The sequence below is a fragment of the Stereum hirsutum genome (assembly GCF_000264905.1).
Source record: "Stereum hirsutum FP-91666 SS1 unplaced genomic scaffold STEHIscaffold_18, whole genome shotgun sequence".
In the NCBI taxonomy this organism is placed as follows: Eukaryota; Fungi; Basidiomycota; class Agaricomycetes; order Russulales; family Stereaceae; genus Stereum; species Stereum hirsutum.
The window spans coordinates 707,125-728,772 of record NW_006763148.1 but is presented as its reverse complement, the minus strand read 5'-3'; the positions used below and the strand labels follow the sequence as shown (position 1 = coordinate 728,772).

The 21,648-nt window shown below is 52.1% G+C and overlaps 8 protein-coding genes across 8 annotated transcripts; 3 read left to right on the top strand and 5 right to left on the bottom strand.

The window, feature by feature from the left end:
• Positions 1-299: 299 nt before the first annotated feature.
• Positions 300-2,080, bottom strand: STEHIDRAFT_66796 (uncharacterized protein; the record flags this gene model as incomplete). The annotated part of the gene is made up of 5 exons (XM_007309512.1): positions 300-596; positions 703-1,243; positions 1,304-1,602; positions 1,660-1,724; positions 2,032-2,080. The coding sequence occupies 5 exons, from the start codon at positions 2,078-2,080 to the stop codon at positions 300-302; spliced, it is 1,251 nt and encodes a 416-aa protein (XP_007309574.1).
• A 973-nt stretch (positions 2,081-3,053) lies between these two features.
• STEHIDRAFT_67046 (uncharacterized protein) lies at positions 3,054-4,684 on the bottom strand (the record flags this gene model as incomplete). The annotated part of the gene is made up of 5 exons (XM_007309530.1): positions 3,054-3,506; positions 3,570-3,588; positions 3,662-3,837; positions 3,898-3,950; positions 4,003-4,684. Coding segments are annotated over 5 exons (1,383 nt in total), but the record flags the coding sequence as incomplete, so codon positions are not given.
• A 1,230-nt stretch (positions 4,685-5,914) lies between these two features.
• Positions 5,915-8,562, bottom strand: STEHIDRAFT_125400 (DNA glycosylase). The gene is made up of 11 exons (XM_007309743.1): positions 8,395-8,562; positions 7,747-8,243; positions 7,655-7,675; positions 7,500-7,595; positions 7,316-7,422; positions 7,128-7,240; positions 7,032-7,038; positions 6,923-6,973; positions 6,258-6,861; positions 6,111-6,178; positions 5,915-6,048 (listed from the first exon to the last, which is right to left on the bottom strand). The coding sequence occupies exons 2-11, from the start codon at positions 8,166-8,168 to the stop codon at positions 6,011-6,013; spliced, it is 1,527 nt and encodes a 508-aa protein (XP_007309805.1). The 5' UTR covers positions 8,169-8,243; positions 8,395-8,562; the 3' UTR covers positions 5,915-6,010.
• A 182-nt stretch (positions 8,563-8,744) lies between these two features.
• STEHIDRAFT_172151 (serine proteinase inhibitor IA-1) lies at positions 8,745-9,529 on the top strand. Its single transcript, XM_007309742.1, has 5 exons — positions 8,745-8,815; positions 8,889-8,963; positions 9,040-9,080; positions 9,156-9,231; positions 9,336-9,529. The coding sequence occupies exons 1-5, from the start codon at positions 8,803-8,805 to the stop codon at positions 9,362-9,364; spliced, it is 234 nt and encodes a 77-aa protein (XP_007309804.1). The 5' UTR covers positions 8,745-8,802; the 3' UTR covers positions 9,365-9,529.
• Positions 9,530-9,870: 341 nt separating this feature from the next.
• STEHIDRAFT_172150 (uncharacterized protein) lies at positions 9,871-11,975 on the bottom strand (the record flags this gene model as incomplete). Its single annotated transcript, XM_007309741.1, has 5 exons — positions 9,871-10,255; positions 10,315-10,990; positions 11,044-11,254; positions 11,312-11,352; positions 11,404-11,975. 4 exons carry the CDS (start codon positions 11,973-11,975, stop codon positions 10,321-10,323), a joined length of 1,494 nt encoding a protein of 497 aa, XP_007309803.1. The 3' UTR covers positions 9,871-10,255; positions 10,315-10,320.
• Positions 11,976-12,186: 211 nt separating this feature from the next.
• On the top strand, positions 12,187-16,580 carry STEHIDRAFT_162125 (uncharacterized protein; the record flags this gene model as incomplete). The annotated part of the gene is made up of 7 exons (XM_007309740.1): positions 12,187-12,691; positions 12,747-12,884; positions 12,943-13,156; positions 13,214-14,028; positions 15,147-15,233; positions 15,303-16,054; positions 16,116-16,580. 7 exons carry the CDS (start codon positions 12,187-12,189, stop codon positions 16,578-16,580), a joined length of 2,976 nt encoding a protein of 991 aa, XP_007309802.1.
• Positions 16,581-17,191: 611 nt separating this feature from the next.
• STEHIDRAFT_134780 (uncharacterized protein) lies at positions 17,192-19,974 on the bottom strand (the record flags this gene model as incomplete). The annotated part of the gene is made up of 8 exons (XM_007309739.1): positions 17,192-17,818; positions 17,898-18,220; positions 18,284-18,347; positions 18,413-18,472; positions 18,615-19,155; positions 19,249-19,380; positions 19,477-19,594; positions 19,704-19,974. The coding sequence occupies 8 exons, from the start codon at positions 19,972-19,974 to the stop codon at positions 17,192-17,194; spliced, it is 2,136 nt and encodes a 711-aa protein (XP_007309801.1).
• Positions 19,975-20,031: 57 nt separating this feature from the next.
• Positions 20,032-20,710, top strand: STEHIDRAFT_150155 (uncharacterized protein). Its single transcript, XM_007309738.1, has one exon. The coding sequence runs from the start codon at positions 20,396-20,398 to the stop codon at positions 20,699-20,701; it is 306 nt and encodes a 101-aa protein (XP_007309800.1). The 5' UTR covers positions 20,032-20,395; the 3' UTR covers positions 20,702-20,710.
• Positions 20,711-21,648: the final 938 nt, after the last annotated feature.

The window sequence follows — 21,648 nt, the reverse complement described above, 5'->3', positions numbered from 1 at the left end:
TTCCAAGAAAAGAGGCTGGAGATTTTCCTTTAGATTGCTCACGTTTTCCTCGACATAGAACGATGTGGCTAAAGACCCGGATAAGTCGTTCGACCAGCGTGTGTCCGACTTTGACTGAGCGGAGCGTCGAGAAGGAAGTCTGATAGCATATCGCCAGGCATTGTGCTTGAGTACTATCTGCCACGGCACGGGCGACTTGAACACTGCTCGTATATTTAGGCTCTCCAAACGACGAACACTCATGCAAAAATCACCACTCGCGAGTCGCGACGCTTCCGGTCCATGACGTGCCATTGCCCTCATCTAACATTCCCATCCGACCCTCGACACCCCATATCTTCCATCATCGTCGATGACCCACCACTGGCATCTTGCGAATGCATGACCGGCATCTTTCCGTCCCGCGGGGCCGACAAATCCATCTCCTGAACACAAGGCGCTTCAAATATCTCCCCATTCCTTACTAGCGACATCGTCCGTGTGAAGACGTAGAGCCATAGCAAGAGGGTGATGACGGCGTAGATAGCGCCCCAGACGCGGAAGAATGAAGAGTCGAAGGTTTTGCCGAGTTGGATGGTGAGGTTGGCATAGACTCCCTGTGTGTCGTGAAATAATGAACGTCACCAATTAGTTTCGCGAGTTAGGACACACAGAAGGGAATCGAGGAAAGGTAGTGTAAGAGGCATTAGCGGGACAACTTACATTAGGGAAGATCATGCCCCAGAACGGCAACTTGAACGGGAACCTCGTTTTTCGCAAGACATGCTGCAGACCCAGACATGCAATTCCCAACCACATCGTGGCCAAACACCACAACACGAAACTCAAACCCACACAAACCGTCCAAATGATATCTCCCGCCACTTCGCTAGCTAATATCCCACTATCACCTGCGTGGGCATACGGCAGAATCTCCTTGAATGCCTGACCGATCAACAGGATCGCAAAGCCCGACTGCCCCGTCGGTCCAAGCGGTATGAATGAGGAAAGAATGTTAGCTCCTGGTGGTGGGCCATGTGTGATGAGGCGGTAGAGATAAACGGTCAATATCATGAGTGCGAGGGACAGGCCGATGGAGACGAGGAGGACGCAGGTCGTTGCAGTGAGAAGAGCATGTGCAGGTGATATGGCGTAGAGATAGGGTGTCAGAACACCACCGGTCGAGGATGCGACGATGAGTGTCACTACGGGAAGGAGCCAGACTGGCGTCATGCGAGCGATGGCGTGGTCATGTTGGACTACCCTAGGTGGTGAGACACTTGTTTAATCAATCAGGCCACATAGTTGCAACAGAGTGACTTACATGATGTGAACGAGCCCCCAACAACACAGAACGGAGATTGCGACATCGAGCCACCACAGTCCCCATAAGCCGTATAAGAATCCGGTCCCTCCGAACCCGTACTCCTTATAAAAGAGACCCGCAGAGACGTTGATGAGCGTTGTGGCGCCCATGGGATAGCACCCAAGGAACAGTGATTGTGAGGGGTGGCGCAACATGAGGGACCAGATGTCCGGGAACATCAGATATCGGAAGAGCGATACAACGTTGAAGGTGGCGAAGAGAATAAGGTTGAGGAAGAAAAATATTGCTGAGAAGGTCTGGCGGAACGGTCAGTATCAATATAGCGCCCAGTCAGAAGACCAGGATGTGAATACCTTCATTGGTGTTGTTGCACTCCCATATGGGAAATTTTCGAAGAGGATAGATATTGCACCGGTGCCTTGAGACGAATGGTTAGCTCTCTGTCTTGTTGATTCCTCTCGACGACATGTTGACTGCTACGTCTATGACGAATGAAGCACGACTGAAAACGAGAAGATTATTCTAGCTAAAGATCTAGATTCGACCGTATACACAGGAATCATCTCTATGATTCAGCGAACATGGGCCCCAGAGCAATATCCAGACGGGCACGTGACCTGACTCAGGCAGAAATAGGTCACCACAAATATCTCAATTCCTAGGAAGTGGACCGGTAGCAGGCTTCCAAAGCTTTCGTAACATCTGGATAGGAGGAAAGTGCTCACCCATGATCACTGCAAACCACGCCGGTGTAAAATGTCTAAAACGCTTCATGAGCATATCTACTCAACGGTCGTTTACATGGAGCCGTCTCAAAAAGAAACATACCTCACGCTCGCCTTCACATCCTTCTTCATTGTATCTGAACCCATCTTCAATTCCTCTCCTTCACAAAAACGTTGCCAGTCAGAATAAAGTTCGGCGCAGCACCGTATACAGTGGACTGAGGGGCCTCCTTCGCTGAAGTACGGAACCTCGGACGGCCTGAAACCTGGGATATAAGTATGGAACCTCCGGGGCAGGTGAGTCACTTGCTGACCGGGACGCACAGGATGCTCTGAGGTCGGTGTCGGTGAAGAAGACGATGAAGACCAAGAGAAACAGGAACATGGCCTCAAAGACTCCGTACGCCACCGATTTCCGAATCGCTGCTCATGGACGCGACACCCGAGATCGCTCATCGTTGTGTCATCGAGGTCTGAGACAAGTCACGGGGAATATTGTAGGCTGGAGCAGAGCGGGGCCCTGTCTACAGGTGGGTCTGTAGTAGACATCGAGCATGGACTCAAGTTTTGGCTGCAAAAAAGAAAGAAGTTCGTAGAAACGAAATGGTCATGAGAAAATACGCAATAAGTCGCGAGTCTTACCACCCCGGACATTTGCGGTTCGCCACTGGGCCACCCATTGAAAATACTGAAATCTCGCCGAACCACAATCAACTGCCACACCTGAATCATGCAAATCATCACAAAGTCTACCACATGAAGGACCAAAACCACGATAACAAAAAGAAAGGGTATATGAATCCAGATAACAAATAACACGGAGAACGGGAACAGAAGGCTGATACGCGGACAGAGTCCCAAACGTGGGTGTTACAAGGAAGAACAAGTGCACCGTAAAAGACATAACGATATTCATCAAATGGTCGTGAAAGGTCGTAAAGTTCTATGAGTGGAAAAAAACCCCCGTGAAGGTTCGGACACTGTCAAACTACTCCGTATAGTCCATCATAAATCCTTCAAACTCAGACAGTCTGCACCGCCACACCACTTTCCTCTCCCTTCTCCTCACCTTCATTTCCCAGGTCAGGCCTCTCAGCCCCCCTCGGGAGCGTCGGCGGCACAAGCTGTACGCCAGGAACATCCCCGCTCGAATCACCCTCAACAAGCGCAACTTTCCCACCCGGCGTCGCCGTACCCTCATCCACCTTCACAGGGTCCGTCTCCGTCCACGAGTCCACGAGTCCAGTCTCGACCTTGGGGCTCTGCGGGAGAGTTGAAGGAGCGACGGGAGGTGGGGAGAGCGTACCAGGTTTGGTGGGTACGGGCGGGGAGGACGGGGTGGAGCCTGAGACGGGCATGGTGGAAATTGGTGCGGAAGGGGGTGCGGGAGGAGCTTGAGGAGGAGACTCGAGGTCTGGCATAGGAGCGACATCTGGCTTGGATGGAGGGTCGGCGAAATCCCATGGACGCGGAACCTACATCCAAAGAACATTAAGTTTGGGTCTCGATTAATTTGAGCGACCTAATAGAGCACGCACCATCGCAGCAGGCATAATCCTGTATTCAGATAACGAAAGAATCAGACATTATCCTCTGTCGCCTTAGGTGAAAGGAGATTCATGGGACATACCAAGTAGCCGCACAAACAACTCCTTTCCCTTTATTCTGCGCCTTGATGGCGGAGAATTCAAACTCGACGTACTGCGAGATGTAACGCGCGAATGGGAGGATCTCTCTAACTCCGGTGTATACCACTCCCAGTGCCGTCAGGAAATTCATGACAGTGTGCGAGATGGATGGCACGTTCTGCTACATGATCTCCTGCTGAGTAACGAGTGGACAACGAAATTTTGAGACAATACGCACGTTGAGGTAGGCGAGCGTGGGCGGTGGAAGGACGAGTTCGAGGCCCCACCAGTCTGTAGCATCGTCATCAGTCATGGAGACACAGAATAGTCGATTATGACTCACAAGTTAGAACAGACATCCTATCCGTGGGTGGATATATCCCAGCATGGTTCGGTATAATCGCCTTGCCTGTCGCATACCCCAGACTCATCAACTGCGGCGTAATTTGCTCCACGCCCTGGATGACCGCCCCCGCTGTAGGTAACGCGCCACTCAGGATGCCCTCCCCCTCCCTCCCATCTCCCGGCTGTCCCAGCCCCAAATCCGGCGCAGAAAGGAGGGAGACGAGTTTGATATCCTTCAGCGTGGCCAGCAGAGACTCGAGAGAAGCGGTGGTAACGGAAGAAAGCTTGAAAGCGGAGAGACCGATGCCTACGCTAGCGACGGCTGCGAGAGCAGTCTCTTCCTCGGCCTTCAACTTCGAGAAATGTTTGTCTTCTATCTCCTTGTCCGTCCCTTCGAAACAAACCGCGTGAATCGGGCCACTCGCCTTCACTTCTTCTGCTTCTGCCTTCACCACGTCATCCGACGCGGGCACGCTAACTCCAGGCAGAGTCTTGAGTTGCAGGATGACCTTGTTGGCGCTCTTGGGTTCCAGCAATTGCGCTTTGACCTTCTTCATCTCCCCCTTCGTCACGATCACAGGTCTACTCGGCGGCAGGACGATACCGTCTGGGCCGATGATGAGAGCGCGAATGACATGGGCGGACTGTTTTGCGCGACGGTCAGATGCGGAGAGTTTGGTATGTGCGATGCGAGCATGATCCAGTGCCACTTTGGCGTCCGATCGTTTGGAAGCTTCGTGTGTGGCGTCGAGAATGGGTTTAGATTCATGAGAGTGGGTAGGAGAGAGGAGAGCCCCGAGACGTTGGAGCGAGAACCGACGGGGTGGAGGAGTAGAGAGGGGAGCCAGCTTGATGTCGTTAGTGGGAGAGGAAAGAGAGGGTACGGAATCTTCCTCCTCGGACGTGGCTGGAAGGGCGGATGGTGCGGATGTGGCGGGTGAAGCACCCGACGCCTCAGGGACTTCGACTGAGAGAGAAGCTCGAGGTGCTTGCTCCGAGTCCAAAGCAGCCTTCGTAGATGATAGTTGAGCGCTGCCCTCTCCGCCCTTCGCATCTTCGGTGTTGTCCGCTACCTTCTCTGTGCTATCCGGTCCATCCACTGCTCCCGTCGTAGAGCTCACTGCAGCCGGAGAGCCCGAAGAAGTAGCAGGCTGCGCAGCATCTACCTTGTCCTCTACCGGCTTCACCTCCTTCTCGACACCAGTCCCTTCACCATTCGCATTCACTTCGGCCACGGTGTCCGTCACCTCGACATGAGCGGGAGCGTCCGTAGCTGTGTCCGTCGGCACTTCTGCAGCTGGCGTCTCTGGGACAGTTTCGGGCTGTACAAGACTAACCTTCGAGGCTACCGCCGTCGATTTCTTGCTTGCCGAAAGTCTAGAGGTCGACCGGTTAAGAAATGCAAACATCTCAGCTAGTACTTGGACTACGAAAGCTAGAGCTAAGACCGGTCGAAGAGCAGCTCAAGCGAGAATAAGACTCTGAGATACGGGAACAAAGGAGCGAAGAGGACCAAGTCTTATACGCCTAGGACGGCGGGCAGCTCAGAGAAAGAGAGCAAGCTGGGCGTGCAGAGCTGAGGTGAGAGTGAGAACAGAAGCTGCAGCCCGCGCGGCACAAGGATCGTCATCCACGCGACGCGAACCAGGTTAACGCCACACGCCGCCTTTGGAAACTAGGAAAATCATGCACAGCACAGAGATCGACGCATTCGGACTTGGTGCCAGGTAAATCCGTCTTTTGAAAGGATAGAGCTGCTCGAAAGGAGGAAGCGCTGCCCGTGAAAGGGAGCTTCTCAACAATTTGAAGGCTACTAGCTGCTGTGGGCCTTTTTTGGGATGGTCGTCACATCTCGCTGCATGCTCGCCAACACTCCACCAGGATCGTGTCTTTCGATTAAACAAGCATCACCCAAGAATGGTATTGAAATAGTGTATCAAAATAGAAACATTTTCCACTGCGGCCCAACAACGACTCCGTCCGAGCTCATTTCGCCTTCCTCGCGCTTACTTCTCCTCCGATAATGCCCACATATAATACACGCCTACCAACAACGAAATCGTCAGACCACAATTCTGGAACCAAGACAAGTACACATAGACTTACCCAAGCTACGGTAAGGTTTCCACCCCTCCGTCAGTTCCTCCATCTCCTTTGGCGTCAAGAATGCGCCCCTGTGGACCACACCCGTCACCGCAACGATGATCAGCACTGATATACGACTTCGCATCATTGAAGGGTAAGAGAACGTACTTTATTTTCTTCTTGCCATCCAACCTTCCCTTCAGTCCACCGACAGTCAATCCTTCCGGCAACGGCCTCTTCGCCGTCTTACCATTAACCTTTCCCTTCCCCTTCGCATCCGTCGCATTGGCAAAACCGCCATTGCTACTTCCTTCCAGCGTCGCATTGATGGAGGGTGTAAACTGCGGAGGCATACTAGGAAGACCCAGCCCAGGCCCCAATAATTGTGAAGGTGTCTCGATGTCTATCCCACCGATCGGTGGCTTGACGGGCGTCGCGGCATCCAGGTTGAGTGTCGAGGCTGCGGTGAGCGAGACGGGAGTGGGGGTTGAGGTCTGGGATTGAGCGGCAGACTTTTTGCCTCTGGTTTTTCTGGCGGAAGTTTGTTGTCCGACGGTGGGTAAGGCGTCATCTTCGTCGAGGACTTGAGTAGATTGGTCATTCGCTGGAGTCGCAGCCGTGGCTGGTGTGGCCGGCGTGGCTTTATCATTGTCTTCTTTTGGGTTCTCGTTGGGAGATTTGGGGAGCTTTTGTGCGGAGATGTCGATGCGGTATGAAGTGCTGTGTAGGGAAAGGAACCAGCGCATCACGCCGCGTTGGACTCCGAGGTCACCTACAATCGTTGACAAAAGTAAGGACCGAAATGAAGACGTGAGGCTGATAGGCAGACTAACCGTAGGGCATAATATCAGGCCGGCGAAGAGAAAATATGGCGAACATGTCCACTGGATGATATCATATAAGTCAGCTCCACTGATAGGCTCTCAAGGAGACACGACCCACCAGTCCACTGCAAAGATAATCATCACACGTGTATAGGCAGAACGCAGTCAATTCTAGGACTCTATGAAAAAGATAATCCAAGAAAAGTCTACTTACCCTCCCAATTCCTCTCACAGCCGTGAGCAACTCATACAGTTCTTCATCGTCGGCTTCGAAGAGTTTTTCAGCCGACAGACGCCCATCCGCAAAGCGCGCTGCCAGATCTTGAACTGGAGTTATTCGTCAGCATTAAGACTGACCCGGGAACTATCTAGCTGGCAAAACTTGGAAGCTTTATAACGAACCGTACTCGGCCTTCCGCCCACTCAGTCCCGCTGTCCTCAGGGTATTGAGGTCTGTCACTGCTACCTGGTGTGGCGTCGGGAACAAAGTGATAGGTGCTTTGGCCCAGCTACACAAAGAACAGGGAAGTTGTCAGTTGCGCAAACAAATACATTGAGGCAGACGACAAGAAGAAAATGAGCGAACTATTCTGCGTCGGGCTTCTCAGGCAGATCAGGGAAGTAGAGCCTGACGAATCTGTGATTGATAGAACGAGCTGCAAGCCATGATATTTGTTGACCCCTGCGTGCGGACATCAGTTTACGTCCGAGAGGCTCTGTCAAGTCAGAAAAGGAACGAACAGAATCGATGTTGTCAGGGTTCTAAGGCAAAGTTCAAGTCATCAGTGATTTCCGCGTTGAAAGCTCGAGTGTCGCAAGTCCAGGAAATTCACCTGAACGGCTCGACTCTCTCCAGTTTCTCAAAAGGTTTGCACGGTAGTCTCCTGAACACATCCTCAAACCTCGCATCCTCCTCAATCAGATGCTTCTTCGCGTCGTCAAAGGAGAACGTCAGCTTCGCGGGAAGCAGGACCGGTGTGACACCAGCCTCGGCGTGAGCGCCCGGGTTTGCTTGTGGTGGATTAGAGCCATCGGCTTCGATTTTTTTTGCTCTCTTTTTGGGACTCTGAGCCGGTATGGTTGGTTCAGATTCGGGGACGTTAGCAGTGTTAGACTCAGTAGCAGGGGCTTTGCGCTTGGTGACCCTTCCGGCCGGTTTCTTCGGCGGCGCAGCCTCTTTGACAGGGGCAGAGTTCGGTTGCGGTGTAGTAGCGGCCCCGGCAGCAGCTCTGGATGCAGAACGAGTCGTACGCATGTTGTATCGGTTTTGAACTAATCGAAGTTGGTAGAGCTGACACAGCGATGTCGTTGTGCGTCTGGGTGTCACAGTCTTCAAGAATTGGTGAGAGAAGAAAGGCCCACTCAAAAACAGCATAGACCAGGCAGCGAGGAGAGAACGTACAGTCGCGTCCTGGCCGTTGTCGTCGTCGTCGTTCAGAAGAAGGATGGTAAGCGGGGTTGTATTAGTAAGGCAAGAAACAAGGACGCGACCTGACTCCTCATTAGCGCTGAACGCGGCACCGTGACCGCGTCGCCGCCGTGTGGTTAGTTTGACGCCACACAGAATACTGCTGGCGATTATGGAGAGCACTAGTTCGTGTGTCGTGATATAGCAATAGTGACCATTCAAGCAGTAAATACAACGGGCGACCACAGACTGCCAAGATGAAAATAACGTAAGGGAAACGGAGGGGATGAAGGGGAACGCCGCATTGTGGCCACAACGCCGTGGCGGCGGCCACCTACGTCATGCGTGGATTCGTGCATAGTGACTGCTTTCTCTCTTGCTGCTTTCGGATCTCCTTTAGGACTCCTTACCTAGATCTCTTCCGCCGTCAACAACCATCTTTGTCACTCGAGTTCTTCGTTGTATTCCTAGATCTAACAGAATGTCGTCCGGAAGTTCGTCTGTCCACTCACTACTGTTGTAGGTATACAAACGCTAAGCTTGGACATGATGCCGTCGTAAACGTAGAGTTCATAGTCGTCTTCAAGAAAGACGTCTCCGCCGATACGATTGGCAAGCACGAGCAAGAGCTCAGTAATGCAGGTACGATTTATAGCGCTTTCGATATCTTTCTGCCGAAGATCGATCTGATCGATATCTCTGTTCGTGTCGAGGATAGGTGGCTCGATTCACAACAAGTTCGACTCTAGCATTATGAAGGTATGTTACATCTCCATGTACACGGTCTGGTGAGATGCTAGGTCCAAGTACTGACGTATCCTTCTTTATTGTCAGGGCTTCTCTGCCACCATCCCCGAGGCTTACCTGCAACAGCTCCAAAGCCTCCAAGGCAGCGAGATCGACTACATCGGTCCGTATTTCGTTCACTTCGTCGCCTCTGTACAGCTAAATAACAATCGGGTTTCACAATTGATCGCCACAACGACTGACCGTGCACTGTTTCCCATCTTATAGAGCCCGATGGTGTCGTCACGACTCAGTGATCGACCGAACCATATTGTGTGTCCACCGAATGTATAACAACCTAAGGGATAATAGGTGATGGATGTTGTATGAACGCCTGGCGATGCGGCGATCAGCAGAATGGACTGCTTGTATTATTGCGATTTTATTCGTTGCGATATGACGATAATCTTTGACCAGTTCGTCGTCCGAACTTAGTCTCGCTGTGGACGCCTACTCTAGATGATATGTCAACGTATCAACAACGGTACATACGTGTCCGAAAAGTGTCTTGAACGGCTGGCGGCGTGCGCTTGGATTTGGTCGAAAGGGGCTCGCGTTATTTGCCGCACAACCGCACAACATTACACTATCTAAGTATGCTCTGAGCGAACCACCGAATTCGTACGAAGAGCAGCCCTGCGATCTTCTCCCGGATCTGCTTGAGTGTTTCACGCTGCTATGAGGTTGAAAAAAAAACAAACGCGATTGCGCCGCTGGAACCCGAGCCGGAATCCCTCCGTACAATCGAGCCAGTGCGCGCAGCATATAGATATATAAGATAGACGGAGAAACAGAGACGACGATGACTGGCCTTCACTACAGGAGGTACACAACCAAAACAGGATATCAATGACAACAATGTGAAGGCCAAGTCCAAGGTACATAACAGAGAAAATAGAAGTGCGAAGGGAAGGAGCTTAAATAGATGCTGTGATATATGTTGTACAATCAATCAGGGGAGAATGGAAGAGATATGGGACCTTTGAACGAAGGGGGAACGGAAGTCGTATCCGACACGGAAATTGCAAAGGAGGCCGGGTAGAACACAACGAAGCACTGAAACAGAAAAGGAACGATAGCAAAGATGAACAGAATGACGGAATATTGATGATAGATGATCGGGCGAAAGAAAAGGAAAGCTCGGGCGCCTGGCGAAGACAAGGTAAAGATCAGAAGACAGAAGTGAGATCAGGAATCTAAGACATACCTATGATTACGATGAATCAGGTCGGCAGAGTAAGGAGTAGACCTCTGCACGCTTGCGAGCGACCCGACGAGCAGCTCGGGGTTTGAGCCCCTCACTAACGGGCATCTCGATCTCATCGATGACGAGATATAGCGGTGGGTGCACTTCTTCCAGAGGATCGACATAGAACCCTCCCTCCACATAACTTCCATAGAGTGATTGAGAGAACCACTGGTGGTTCCTCCAGCCTAGAGCGGATAATCTACGTTCCGCAACCGTCCGCAAATCGTCAACATCCCCTCCAGCAACGCCCTCCAAGACCGCCGTAAATATATCGACGCCCGCCGATGTCAGCGGTGGAGCGAGTTGGAAATAGAGCCATTCTCTGTGGGCTTGACTCTCGGAGATATCGGATGGAAGGCTGTCCAGGAAGTGATAAAGAACGAGGATCCGAGAGAGGTACAGTGCATAGAAAACTTTGTCGGCTAAATGAGACGTGTCGACGCCGGCCGCAGCGGCTGAAGCCCGTAAGCGTCTGAGTAGTTTGAGGGCAAACGCGAGGTCCGGAGATGTTGACGGAATACCAGCTTGATTCTGAGCGCTAGTTGTGGAGAAAGAAAAATAAAGGCCCCAGTACTGTAGAAGGCCCTGGAGGAGCAGGCGCGTCTTTCGTGTCGATATCGCCGTGATGTAGCTTCTACAACCTGTTAAGTATCGGCGATTCGAAAGAACCTGGAGATGAGTACTAACCTTTTCATGTACATGAGCTCCTCGGCGACCACCATGTCACTGGCAGCACTCGGACCATCGAGATCTTCGAGATGCCTAGTGCTTCGAGAATTGAGACTTGTAGGAGGAAAGGACGCAGAGGGAAGGTTCCCGCCCCGGATTGAAGCGAAGATATGGTCGACACTATAGATGACTTTGTCGATGACGCGGTTCAATGGATTATGGAAGGCAGCTATCAAAGGCGTTAGACGAATGAAAAAGGAAGAAAAAAATTGAAAGACGGGCTCACGATGGGAAGATATTTCGTGGAAGTCCCCGGTATCAAGGACTCTATAAAAGATTTCCACAAGGTCAGGGTGGGCACGCGTTAGCGTTACACACTCCTCCCTCGTTCCGGTCCATAGACCAAGGCGAACAATGAGGTCATAAAAACCTATTGACGCCTGCATAATAGCCAAATTGCCCCAGATTCGCCTAAGATCGTCTTGGAAGCGCGCTGTGAGGCGTGCTTCCTCGTCGGCCGTGACATCGTTCGCGAAAGAGCATGTGGGGGGTGCTTCAGCGTTCTCTGATGAAAGAAGAGCATTCGGCACAGTATGCGGTGACGAAACAGATGCGACAGTGGGTGGAGAGGAAGGAGGCGTCAGGCTGGAAAGTAATGATGCCGGAGACAGCGATGACGATAAGGAATCAAAAGATGAAGACGGAGATGCGGAGAGCGATGACTCCGGCTTATTTGAGCACTGCGAAGGAGGTGATGCAGGAGATGATGACGATGTGGTTGTAGAAAGAGGTGAGGGCGTGAGACTCCGCGACTTGTCGAGGGAGTCGACCTTCGTCGGAGCTGGAACTGGTGAAGACTGTGGTAATACTTGACGGCGCGCACGTTTGGCCATGGGTTTCTCAGAGTCGAAAGAGTCAAGGGAGAGGGAGCGTTTGCGAGTGAAGAGCATGTCGTCGATGGAAGAGACGGTGAAGCGATGGCGGCAGTGAGCGACAACGCAACCGTGGCCACGTGGAGATCCGGCAAACCCCGTCAGGCGAACAAAAGTCAGGAAAGTCGGCCCGAGTTCGAGCGGCGTGTCAAAATAATCGATCGCGATCAGATCAGATACTTGAGTTGAACTTTGTCGCCGTCGCGTCTTGCTCTCCACCTCCATCATCATGTCTGATCCCGACACGACGACGCATCCCAATACCCTGAAACGACCTCACCCAGAACCGTCTTCTCCCACTGGTGGTGCTCAGGCTCTGGATGACGAGCAGGACCAACATCCTCGTCGCCGTACGCGTATCGAGGCTCCGGTGACAGAGAACATCGTAAATCCTTCGCCTTCAGTCGCCCATCCGGAGGAAAATATCCCTCATCCGACGCACACTGATACCTTTGGCTTTGGTTATGTGGCTTATGCCGACCTTACTGCCGAGCAAATCCAATTCGTTGATGAACATTGGTATGACCATTTCATGGTCGAGTGGATCGATAAAGAAGACTCGGTGCAATTGGTGGACCCTGCAAAGACTGTTATCGATCTGGGGCTAGGTAGAGTCCAAGGGATGGTAGCTGCTCGCGAGTACATCAAGTGTTATCCTGCGGCCCAAGATGCGATGCGGACCTTCCTGAAAGCGTACGATAATCTGGAATACTACTACAACGCCTGTACACATTGTATGTTCTTCTCAGTATTTCTCGTCATCACGCAATTGATATATCTGCCTGTCAGACGCTTGGAGTATGCCTCCGCCTCCCGTCCCACGTCGCGCCGTGCCACGTTCAATTCCTCGGCCTTTAGTGGCATCGATTCCTCCGCCAGTAGATCCGCCGGATGTATCTGACAAGCCGCCCCCACCTAACGTACTATGTAAGTTTGCTCTCTCACGTCTTGATGGACCTTTTCCCTGACACTCGGTGCTGCGTAGTCACACCTCGCAAGATGCCACGACAAGAATATAGAGAATACCTCGGGGATAAATTGGACGATTTCGATCACATATGGAAGTACATAAGCAATGGCAATAAGTTCTCCGAAGAGTTTGGACCAGGTAAAATTATCTGTTTGCTACTTCAAGACCTCGGAAAGGACGAGAAGATCGCCGAGCAAGCTAAGGAGTTGTTCAACAAGTCAAACGCTATGTATGTGTCCATCGCTTTGAACGGCCTCCTGTCGTTGTCTCTGACTCTTTCGTGCAGTACCCTTTATATCAACTCGCCTGGTTCTGGGAAATCGGCGACTCTCTTCACGGGCCTTACTGAGAACTGGGGGTTCTACTTTTCGTTCGCAGATGAGAGAAGAGACGCACAGACCTATGGGTATGGCTCTCGAGACCTTTCGGTTCTGCTGGAAATGATGCCCAATCATTCCGAGTGGAAGCAAGCCACTACGCAAGCGCAGTTTGAGGCCAACAAGAAGATCGTCCAACGCTGCATCGGGATGCTCATCGTAGTCCGTCTCGCAGTCTTACTTCGTTTCCTCGACTCAGTACCGGAAGATTGGGATCCTGCACTAGTTCGTCTGCAGTGGCTATTCATTCAGGCCGCGCCCAATCTCGTCGCGGATGGAACTCAGCCGAACGACATCTTCCGCGCTCTCATCGAGGCCCTTCGCATTACTACCGGACCTGACGCTCGAGCTGTCGACGACCACGATTGTGTGTTTATAGCGCGCCAGTTGTGGACGATTATCATCAAAAAGCATGCACGTCTCTTCCCCGTAGACAACTTGAACAAAAGGACCCTCTGGATGGCGGTGGACGAGGCCCAGCGGGCCGTACAAGAGTTCTTGGACCGGTTTTGCTCGGACAGGGACCCCAACGTGCGTCGCCCTATCCTCGCAGTGATCCAGAAGATAGTTCGCGACGATTATGACATGGTGACCAATGTGGTCTACTCTGGGACCGGTCTTTCCATGCGCTTTGCCCAAGAAGCCTTGTCGTCCAGCGCTTTGAAAGCCGGTAACATTTTCACGAAGAATCGTGCTGGGGTCTTCGACGAAGCCGAACAACTTGGTGAATGGTTGAAATCTTATCTTGTTCTTCCGAAGTTCGACTGGATGCTGCGCCCGAAAACCAATCCCGTCCATGAGGATCTCCTCATTAGGTGCACATCGTGGTTGCCAGGCAGGTTCGTTGATAGTCCTTCTCCGCCCTTCATCTCCTTCGCAGCTCACTTGCATGATAAATATAGACCACGAATTGCCGCGGCTTGGTGTGATATTCTTCTCCGATGCTTACGTCGTCATCATGAAGAGAAACAGCCCCTAGCTATACACCGCCTTTTCGACAAGTACATGTTCCAGGCCACCCACGGGTTCACAGTCAACGATAGAAGAAACACGGCGGGGGGATCAATATTTGGCGCACGCCAAAGTCATTTGCATTGTCAGATCCATATCCAGGAAATAGATACCAAAATGGGACGCTCCAGATCATATATTTGTCGTAGTTTAGTGTAAAATCCATAGTTTTGCTTTGAATTCCGCTTCGGACTCGCCCAGATGAGAAGCTGAAGAAAAACAATGGTGCCCTGCAAATGGTTATATTTTTGCTGAACTATAGAGTCCTCCAAATCAAGAGACGAAGGCCCGCTTTAGACCTCAAAATGGCATGACCCAAAGCCATTATTTGGACTGCTCGATTTGGTGAACCAAAGGCAAACAATTGAGCCCGATATGCTGCTCTCTATAGTCTGGCTTTGGGCTCAATCTGCCACGTGGCGGACGTTGATTGGCTATCAGATCGCAAAATTTCCAAAGTTGGACTATGGAGAGCTCCATATGGGGCCCGATTGCTCGCCTTTGGTTCACTGAATCGAGCAGTCCAAAGAGTGGCTTTGGGTCACGCCATTTTGAGGTCTAAAGCGGGCCTTCGTCTCTTGATTTGGAGGACTCTATAGTTCAGCAAAAATATAACCATTTGCAGGGCACCATTGTTTTTCTTCAGCTTCTCATCTGGGCGAGTCCGAAGCGGAATTCAAAGCAAAACTATGGATTTTACACTAAACTACGACAAATATATGATCTGGAGCGTCCCATTTTGGTATCTATTTCCTGGATATGGATCTGACAATGCAAATGGCTTTGGCGTGCGCCAAATACTGACCCCCCCGCCGTGAAACGAGGACGCAGGTGCGACACTTTCACGGGCCGATCTCGATGAGATAGCGGCCGTAGCAGCTGCCGTCAACTGGGACCTGGTGCTCAAATTGGCCAGAGGTTCGTCGACTCCCTCCTCGAGACGCAGTTATCATTCCTCAGTTTCATCTAACGTCTGTTCCTTCGCAGAGGATGAGCACTTCATGTCAGCCCTCCTGTCAGCTACCTTACGCTATGGGATCGCCAGCTTTCCCTCTATCATCCACCCCAAGCATGCCGAATTGATAGAATCCGGTATAGCGTATATCAAACAGAACAGTGAAGACACGCGTGATGGTGGCTCAGTTGGTCCAGTCGCAATGGACGAGCCGGTCGCCCTCGGCAACGTTCTCATGAGGTGCACCGGCAATATAGTGACCTGGATGAACGACCTCCGTACCCAAGCGCTCAACAACGTCGAACAAGGATATCGACTCCAAATGGAATTCGCTCTGCTCATGATGCATCACTTCGGCGGCAAGTATACCAAGCTGATACGTGTCTTCAAGGTCGGGGGGTACTGGGCTGAGTTGGCAGACAAGGAATTTACGCTGGTAGGGGTCATCAAGCGCAACGGTAAATCTTTGTCGTTCTCTACCTCCTGGACGAAAGCGCCAAACTTGCCTTTCGGATTTACTGCCCGTAACGCTGAAGCCCTCGCGAAGGCCGTGGAGAGTGGACGAGGCTTCTCGTGGTTCTGGCTGGACAATAATGCCCGCCCCGACTGGCTCTGTGTTTTAGAAGAGAAGGAGACCAAGGCCAAGACGATCATGTTTGCTCAGATGAAATGGAGCGACGGTCAATACTCGAAGAAACTCGGTGAATTTGTGCTGAACCCCGAAACATTCCTCAGTGCTGTCGAATCCGTCGAGCCGGATAACATCTATTCGAGGACTGACAAGGTGTGTCTTGATCACGTCGGCAAAGTCCTCACCCATACTAATAGATCATCCGTTTGGATAGGACGGCAACAAGACCTTTTCAACCCCAGTTATGAGGGCCAGAGTCCTCGCTGCCTTGAACGAGATGGTGAACGCAGAGCGCGGCGACGTCGACGAGCTTCCGAGTTCCGAGCCCGAGTGGCTGGCAGCCGAGGGTCCAGCCGAACAGTGCGTACCGACGGCCGAGCGATCTCATGGGACCCGGGGGGCTACAGGTCCCTCTCTCAAGACTCCTGATGACAACCATGGTATTCCTCGCTTTATGCGAACGTTGGTGACGGGGCCCATTGCCACGCCTCTCTTTCAAAGTGAGGGTGACCGAGCACACAAGTTCCCGCTCATGAACGTGCGTGATACTTGCATGGCCGGCCTCTTTGGCGATCAGTGGTACGACTGGTCCAAGTCGAGTTACGCACTAGACCCTCGCAACTCGGTTCGCGAACATTTCTTTTCATCGGATCCTGCGAGTGATGCCGTCGGTGTATGATTGTATGACTATATGACTAGATATATGCTTTCCGTGGTATTTGGCCTTGTATATGCATTCACCTTCCAACCCATGTCTCGCAATAGCTAGAGTATTCATTTATGCCATATGATTTATGTTGAATTGAACTTCTGCTCGGTTCGAAATATCCAGACTTGTGTGAAATATCTTGCGCCCGTCTCAATCCCGTCAGAAACAGCGCAGTGTTTATGGAAGCGCCGTGTTTCGTCATTGGGGCATCGTTTCCTCTACGAAACTGCGCAGAGGGAACGCCACCGCTCCGAATTGAGAGCCTCGCCGTGAAACTTACGGCGGCATATCTGGATATCACTATTATAGTACAACAAGAAACGCACGAAGATTACGTGGTGTGCAGATCAAAAGATCACAAACGGTCTTCCTAAAACACGAATAAACACGAGAACAAAAGAATCCTAGTCCACCGGTATACTACCCACACCAGTCACTACCTTTAACTTCCCAAGCCCTGTCCGTCAAATCGCAGCCTACTCCAATCGCCACCGGAACCCTTCCCATCGCCCATCGCCCATCGCCCATCGCCCATCATTCATTACCCATCATCCATTACCTATCCACTTGATTGTAACCACTCACACCCCCGCCTGCATCTCCTCACCCATCGAAAGCCTAATCATCGAACTCCTCCTCCTATCCGCCACAATCTCCGCATCCTCCCCTTCCTGCCCATGCAAGCTCAACCCCTCAAGCTCGCTCTCCCTCCTCCTCCTCCTCCTCCCCCTCCCCGTCCCTCTCGATCTCTCTCTCCTCACCCCTCCACCAGTATTTCCACTATTCGGACTCAGAGGACTCTCAACCTCCGCATCGCTCTGATCATCGACCACAATGCTCGGACTATTCAGTCTCTCTCCTCCCCTGTCCCTATAAGGCGACAACGACACATCCCGAGAATGGGAATAAAGACTGAGGCTCTTCCGCCCCAACGAGTTTTTACCATGCACGCTCGGACTCGCGAGGTTCTGGCCAGATCCCGATCCGGAGGGAGCGAACGCGTTCTCGACGCCCAGGGCGGACGTCTCCTCCTCGTTGAGGTCCGTCGGATCGTTCGAACCATCTTCGACCGTCTTTATGGCCTCGACGTGCGGTCGGATGAGGAGGAGCATGACGACGGCGGTGTAGAGCAGGACGGAGGACATGGCGAAGATGGCTTTTGGGAATGTGGCCACTGTGGCGCCGTAGATCGCTGCGTAAATACCCGGCTGCGTACGGAGGAATTTTTTTTTTTATCAGTGAGGGACACTTAGACTTATATCGGAGGATGATGATGGGAAGACTTACAGCGACGACATGGGCGACAGCGTTGATTAGACCCATCGCACCGAAGACCAAGCCTACTTCCGCGCCTTTGCCGATAGCGATCAACGTCCCGGCACCCAAACTATGTAACGCGGGATTTCCACCACTCGTCAACGAATTCAACGATGTGAAGAGGATGAAGAGCGGTTGCGACGAAGTAGGCGTGATGGAGACGAGCAGATTGGCCGTGGCGTCGGTGAAGAAAGAGATTGAAGTGACGATGCGGTCGAAAGCGAGGGAGCGCGCCAGGAAGGTCGCTTGGGAGACGTCAGGATCGCGAGAAGGGGCAAAGTAGCTCAGGACGGCTAGACAGTGGATGAGAGAATCTTTAATCAGGGAAACATATAGAAATGAAGTATGTCGCGTACTTGGGAGGATGAGCAAGAGGTTCACTGCACGGGTGATCCAGAGCCACGACATGTAATATCCGAGCTGACAGAGGTACCTCAAAATGAGCACTTCCGTCCTTTTTCTTTATGAACGTGATAGCAACTCACCGTCTCGCTGGACCAGTTGTACACATGCCGAACATACAGATACTTCAAGTTATACACTTGCTACACACCCAAGAATAAAACGAATTAGCGATCAGGACAACACAGGCGCCCACCGCCCAATCGAGCGTTTCGGTCAAGAAAAAACTCGAAGACGAAGGCGCATGGGCGTGGAACAGAAAAAGGGGAGAAACGAAACACTCACGATCGACAACAAATAGATAAACAGCGTGATCCCAACCAACGTCAAATTCCAATCCCACCTCCCCTTCTTCCCATTCCCCGCCTCCACCCAATGCGGCAAAAACAGCCTAACAGGCCTCCAAAACTGTCTCGCCACATACTTCGCCAGGCCCTTCACCGCACCCACCACACTCCTCCTCCTCCTCCCTCTCCCTCCTCTTCCTCCATGCCCGCGTCTATGTCCGTGGTGAATAGACGACCTGGTACTCGCGCTCTCCGACGTCATCCCGGACGAAACCGATTCCGATCTGCTGTCCCTAGAACCTTCCTTCAGTCTAGAAGACGGGGGTAGTGACTCGGGGAGGACGAAGGAGACAAAGGAGAGATTGATGAGTGCGATGATGATGGCGGCTACGAAGAGTGTTCGAGTCGTGCTTCCTGATCCGAGGTGCAGGATGAGCCCGTTGAGCCAGGGTCCGGAGGCGAGACCTACGTAGAGCATGCCTTGCATTGTGGAGAAAATGCGGGCGCGGGAGCCGTTTGGCGTGCAGTCTGTCGCATAACTGTGGGTTCGGTGGTCGGGAGTCAGTAACCGGGAGTTGAAGGGGTAAGACGGTGAAAAGTGATGGGGTACGAGGAATGGAAGGGATATTTACGCATGGACGAGACCGTTATAGGTCGATTGAGCGCCGAGGAAACCTTCGATGACAGGTGCAATGATGATGAACGCCTCCCCGTGCTCAGCGAAAGCATACTTTGCCTCCAGAACCATGATGTAGATGATGTCCCTGTAGTCCCACAACGTTATAAATGAATGTTGAAAAAGACGGTAAGACGTTAACGATGGTCAGTGGTGCGAAGCACGGGAAAAGAGAACGACGTACATGAACAATGCTCCAAATACCGAGAACGCCAGTACCTTCTTCCGTCCATACACGTCGCTCAAATGGCTCAGCCAACCTGTCGTGGCGGCGCTGAGGATGCTCTCCGTGGTCTTAACCGCTACATATATAGTCCCGTATTAGACATTACATGCCACGGAACGACCAGACCATGCTACATCCCCAGCAGATTGACTGCACAGGTGAGCGGGACATGAATGTGGACGTACAGGCCTGAATCCTCGCCGCCCTCCCTTGGACTCGAGGATCGCCTTTACAAGCGTCTAAGGCATCCGCATCGACGATCCCACGCGATGGAAGTGAGATCGTGGTATAGTCATAGTCGTAATCTTCATCATGAGTCTTGGTGGTATTGTATCCGTCGTATTCGTAGGAAGGAGAGAAGTACAGGGAGGTGGCGTTAGGATTGACTGGATCGTTCCCGTGGATGGCTCGACATGCGAGCTGCGTGTATACTTCAACGCGGGGTGCGAGAGTCATCCCGCGCTGTAAAATGATACATTCTCGGTCAGCCATGATCGTAGTCGGGAATACAGCGGAGGGCATAGGGCCACATTGGGTGGCCCTGGTTGAAAATGGCAAGGAGAACGCTAACGCTAAACCGATTTACGCGCACCGGAGGGATTCTGGAATGCGGATCCTACACAGTACCATCATAGAACACCGACATTGTGGTAATCCGAGATTATACCAGCGTACATTCATTGGCCCTTCACACAGTGCGAATATGTTGTGATCTCAAGGAAGCCTCGTAGAATACAGTCGGAACTGGGCAGAGCCGTCGAAACAGACATAACGCCGTTCAACATACTCGGCTGAACGAGATAGATGTTCTTCGAGATCGACGCGAACGCTCAGCGGACTTTAATCTGAATCACTCACGCATAGCGAAGAGACCAAGATGACCGGTGCGATCCTGTACGATGTTACGTGTAAGCGTCAGCTCTCCTTCCACCCACCACACGCAAACAAGCGCCCACACGCCCAACGCACCATAACGGGGTCGCTTTCTTCCACCACGCCCGCCTGGCCCCCTCATCAGCTGCAGACTTTTGCGTGTGCTGTTCGGATGATCCTTCGAGCAGGGGGGCCTGTTCCTCTGGCGGCGGTGAACGTCGGAAGGAAGGCATATTCTGCCCGTCGTCGTCGTAGGTCGAGGGCAAGGACGAAGTTGATGGCGGGGAAGAAAGGCGGTGGAGAGGAATAAGAACGGACGGGGACGGCTTGAGCGGGTGGTGTTGAGGGTGCGTGGGTGGCATGCCACTGGGGCTCGTTTCCCCTTATACTTTTGGCTCTGACTCCGGTCGGGGCGGTCCTGCAGCACCTGTATTTCCCGTCCCCATAAGTCAGAGCTAGCCCATCTCGGACGTACTGACGAGGACCGGACGGAGAGAATATCCCATAACGAGTAACGAACAAATAATGTTACCGTCTGTTCTTCTGCGTTTGCTTTCCCGTTCCAGCTGCTTGCAGCGTGCTCGCGGTCGGATGATGGGAAATGAAGCCTCCGCTTATCTGATAAGCCCGCGCATTTCGTAAATCAGGGCACGGATATGTCACAAAATATCTGATAAGATCCACCATCGCACCATTTATCAGATCCGACATCCTGTGGCGTACTGTCGCCACACCTTCCCACCTTATTCCCCTCCCTCAAATCGCACATCTCCAGGAACAATCGGCACACCAGCCGGCGGAATACCGGCGGAAGAGGACCATGTCCATGACGGTGTCGAGAAAAATTAGACGTCAAATCATAGAAGAGCGCAAAGAACCCGACTGCGCACATCATGGGGCCACATCTTTCTTCGTTTCGTATTTCCCAAACATCAGACAGGACTGCGACATGCATCCAAATCTACTATGGATGGCCCAGTAGTTCGACAAGACCCAGTAGTTCGACAACCTCCGTAATCTTTTTCTCCCTCTCCAGTCAGTTCACGCTCGGCTCCCAAAAAATAGGCATACGTTCTTTCATGTACCAAGACCATTGCTGTAAAGTTTTATATCCGCACGCCGAATGCTTGTTGGTACAGAAAATGAAAGATGGTCAAAACTGCCACTTCGACAAGCGTGACTCCCTCGAGAAGCGGTACACAGCTAGATCCTAGCACCCAGAAGATCTAGTTATATTTGTGAGACATTCGAGTACAT

Bases quoted from the DNA above. Each gene is read 5' to 3' on its own strand.
- STEHIDRAFT_150155 (XM_007309738.1), top strand. From the start codon at position 20,396: ATGACCGGTGCGATCCTGTACGATGTTACGTGTAAGCGTCAGCTCTCC.
- STEHIDRAFT_125400 (XM_007309743.1), bottom strand. From the start codon at position 8,168: ATGCGTACGACTCGTTCTGCATCCAGAGCTGCTGCCGGGGCCGCTACT. The intron at 7,676-7,746 runs GTGAATTTCCTG...ACTTTGCCTTAG, and splicing joins GAGAGAGTCGAGCCGTTCAG to AACCCTGACAACATCGATTC. The intron at 7,241-7,315 runs GTTCGTTATAAA...GAATAACTCCAG, and splicing joins TGGGCGGAAGGCCGAGTACG to TTCAAGATCTGGCAGCGCGC.
- STEHIDRAFT_172151 (XM_007309742.1), top strand. The intron at 9,081-9,155 runs GTATGTTACATC...CTTTATTGTCAG, and splicing joins TCGACTCTAGCATTATGAAG to GGCTTCTCTGCCACCATCCC. The intron at 9,232-9,335 runs GTCCGTATTTCG...CCCATCTTATAG, and splicing joins CAGCGAGATCGACTACATCG to AGCCCGATGGTGTCGTCACG.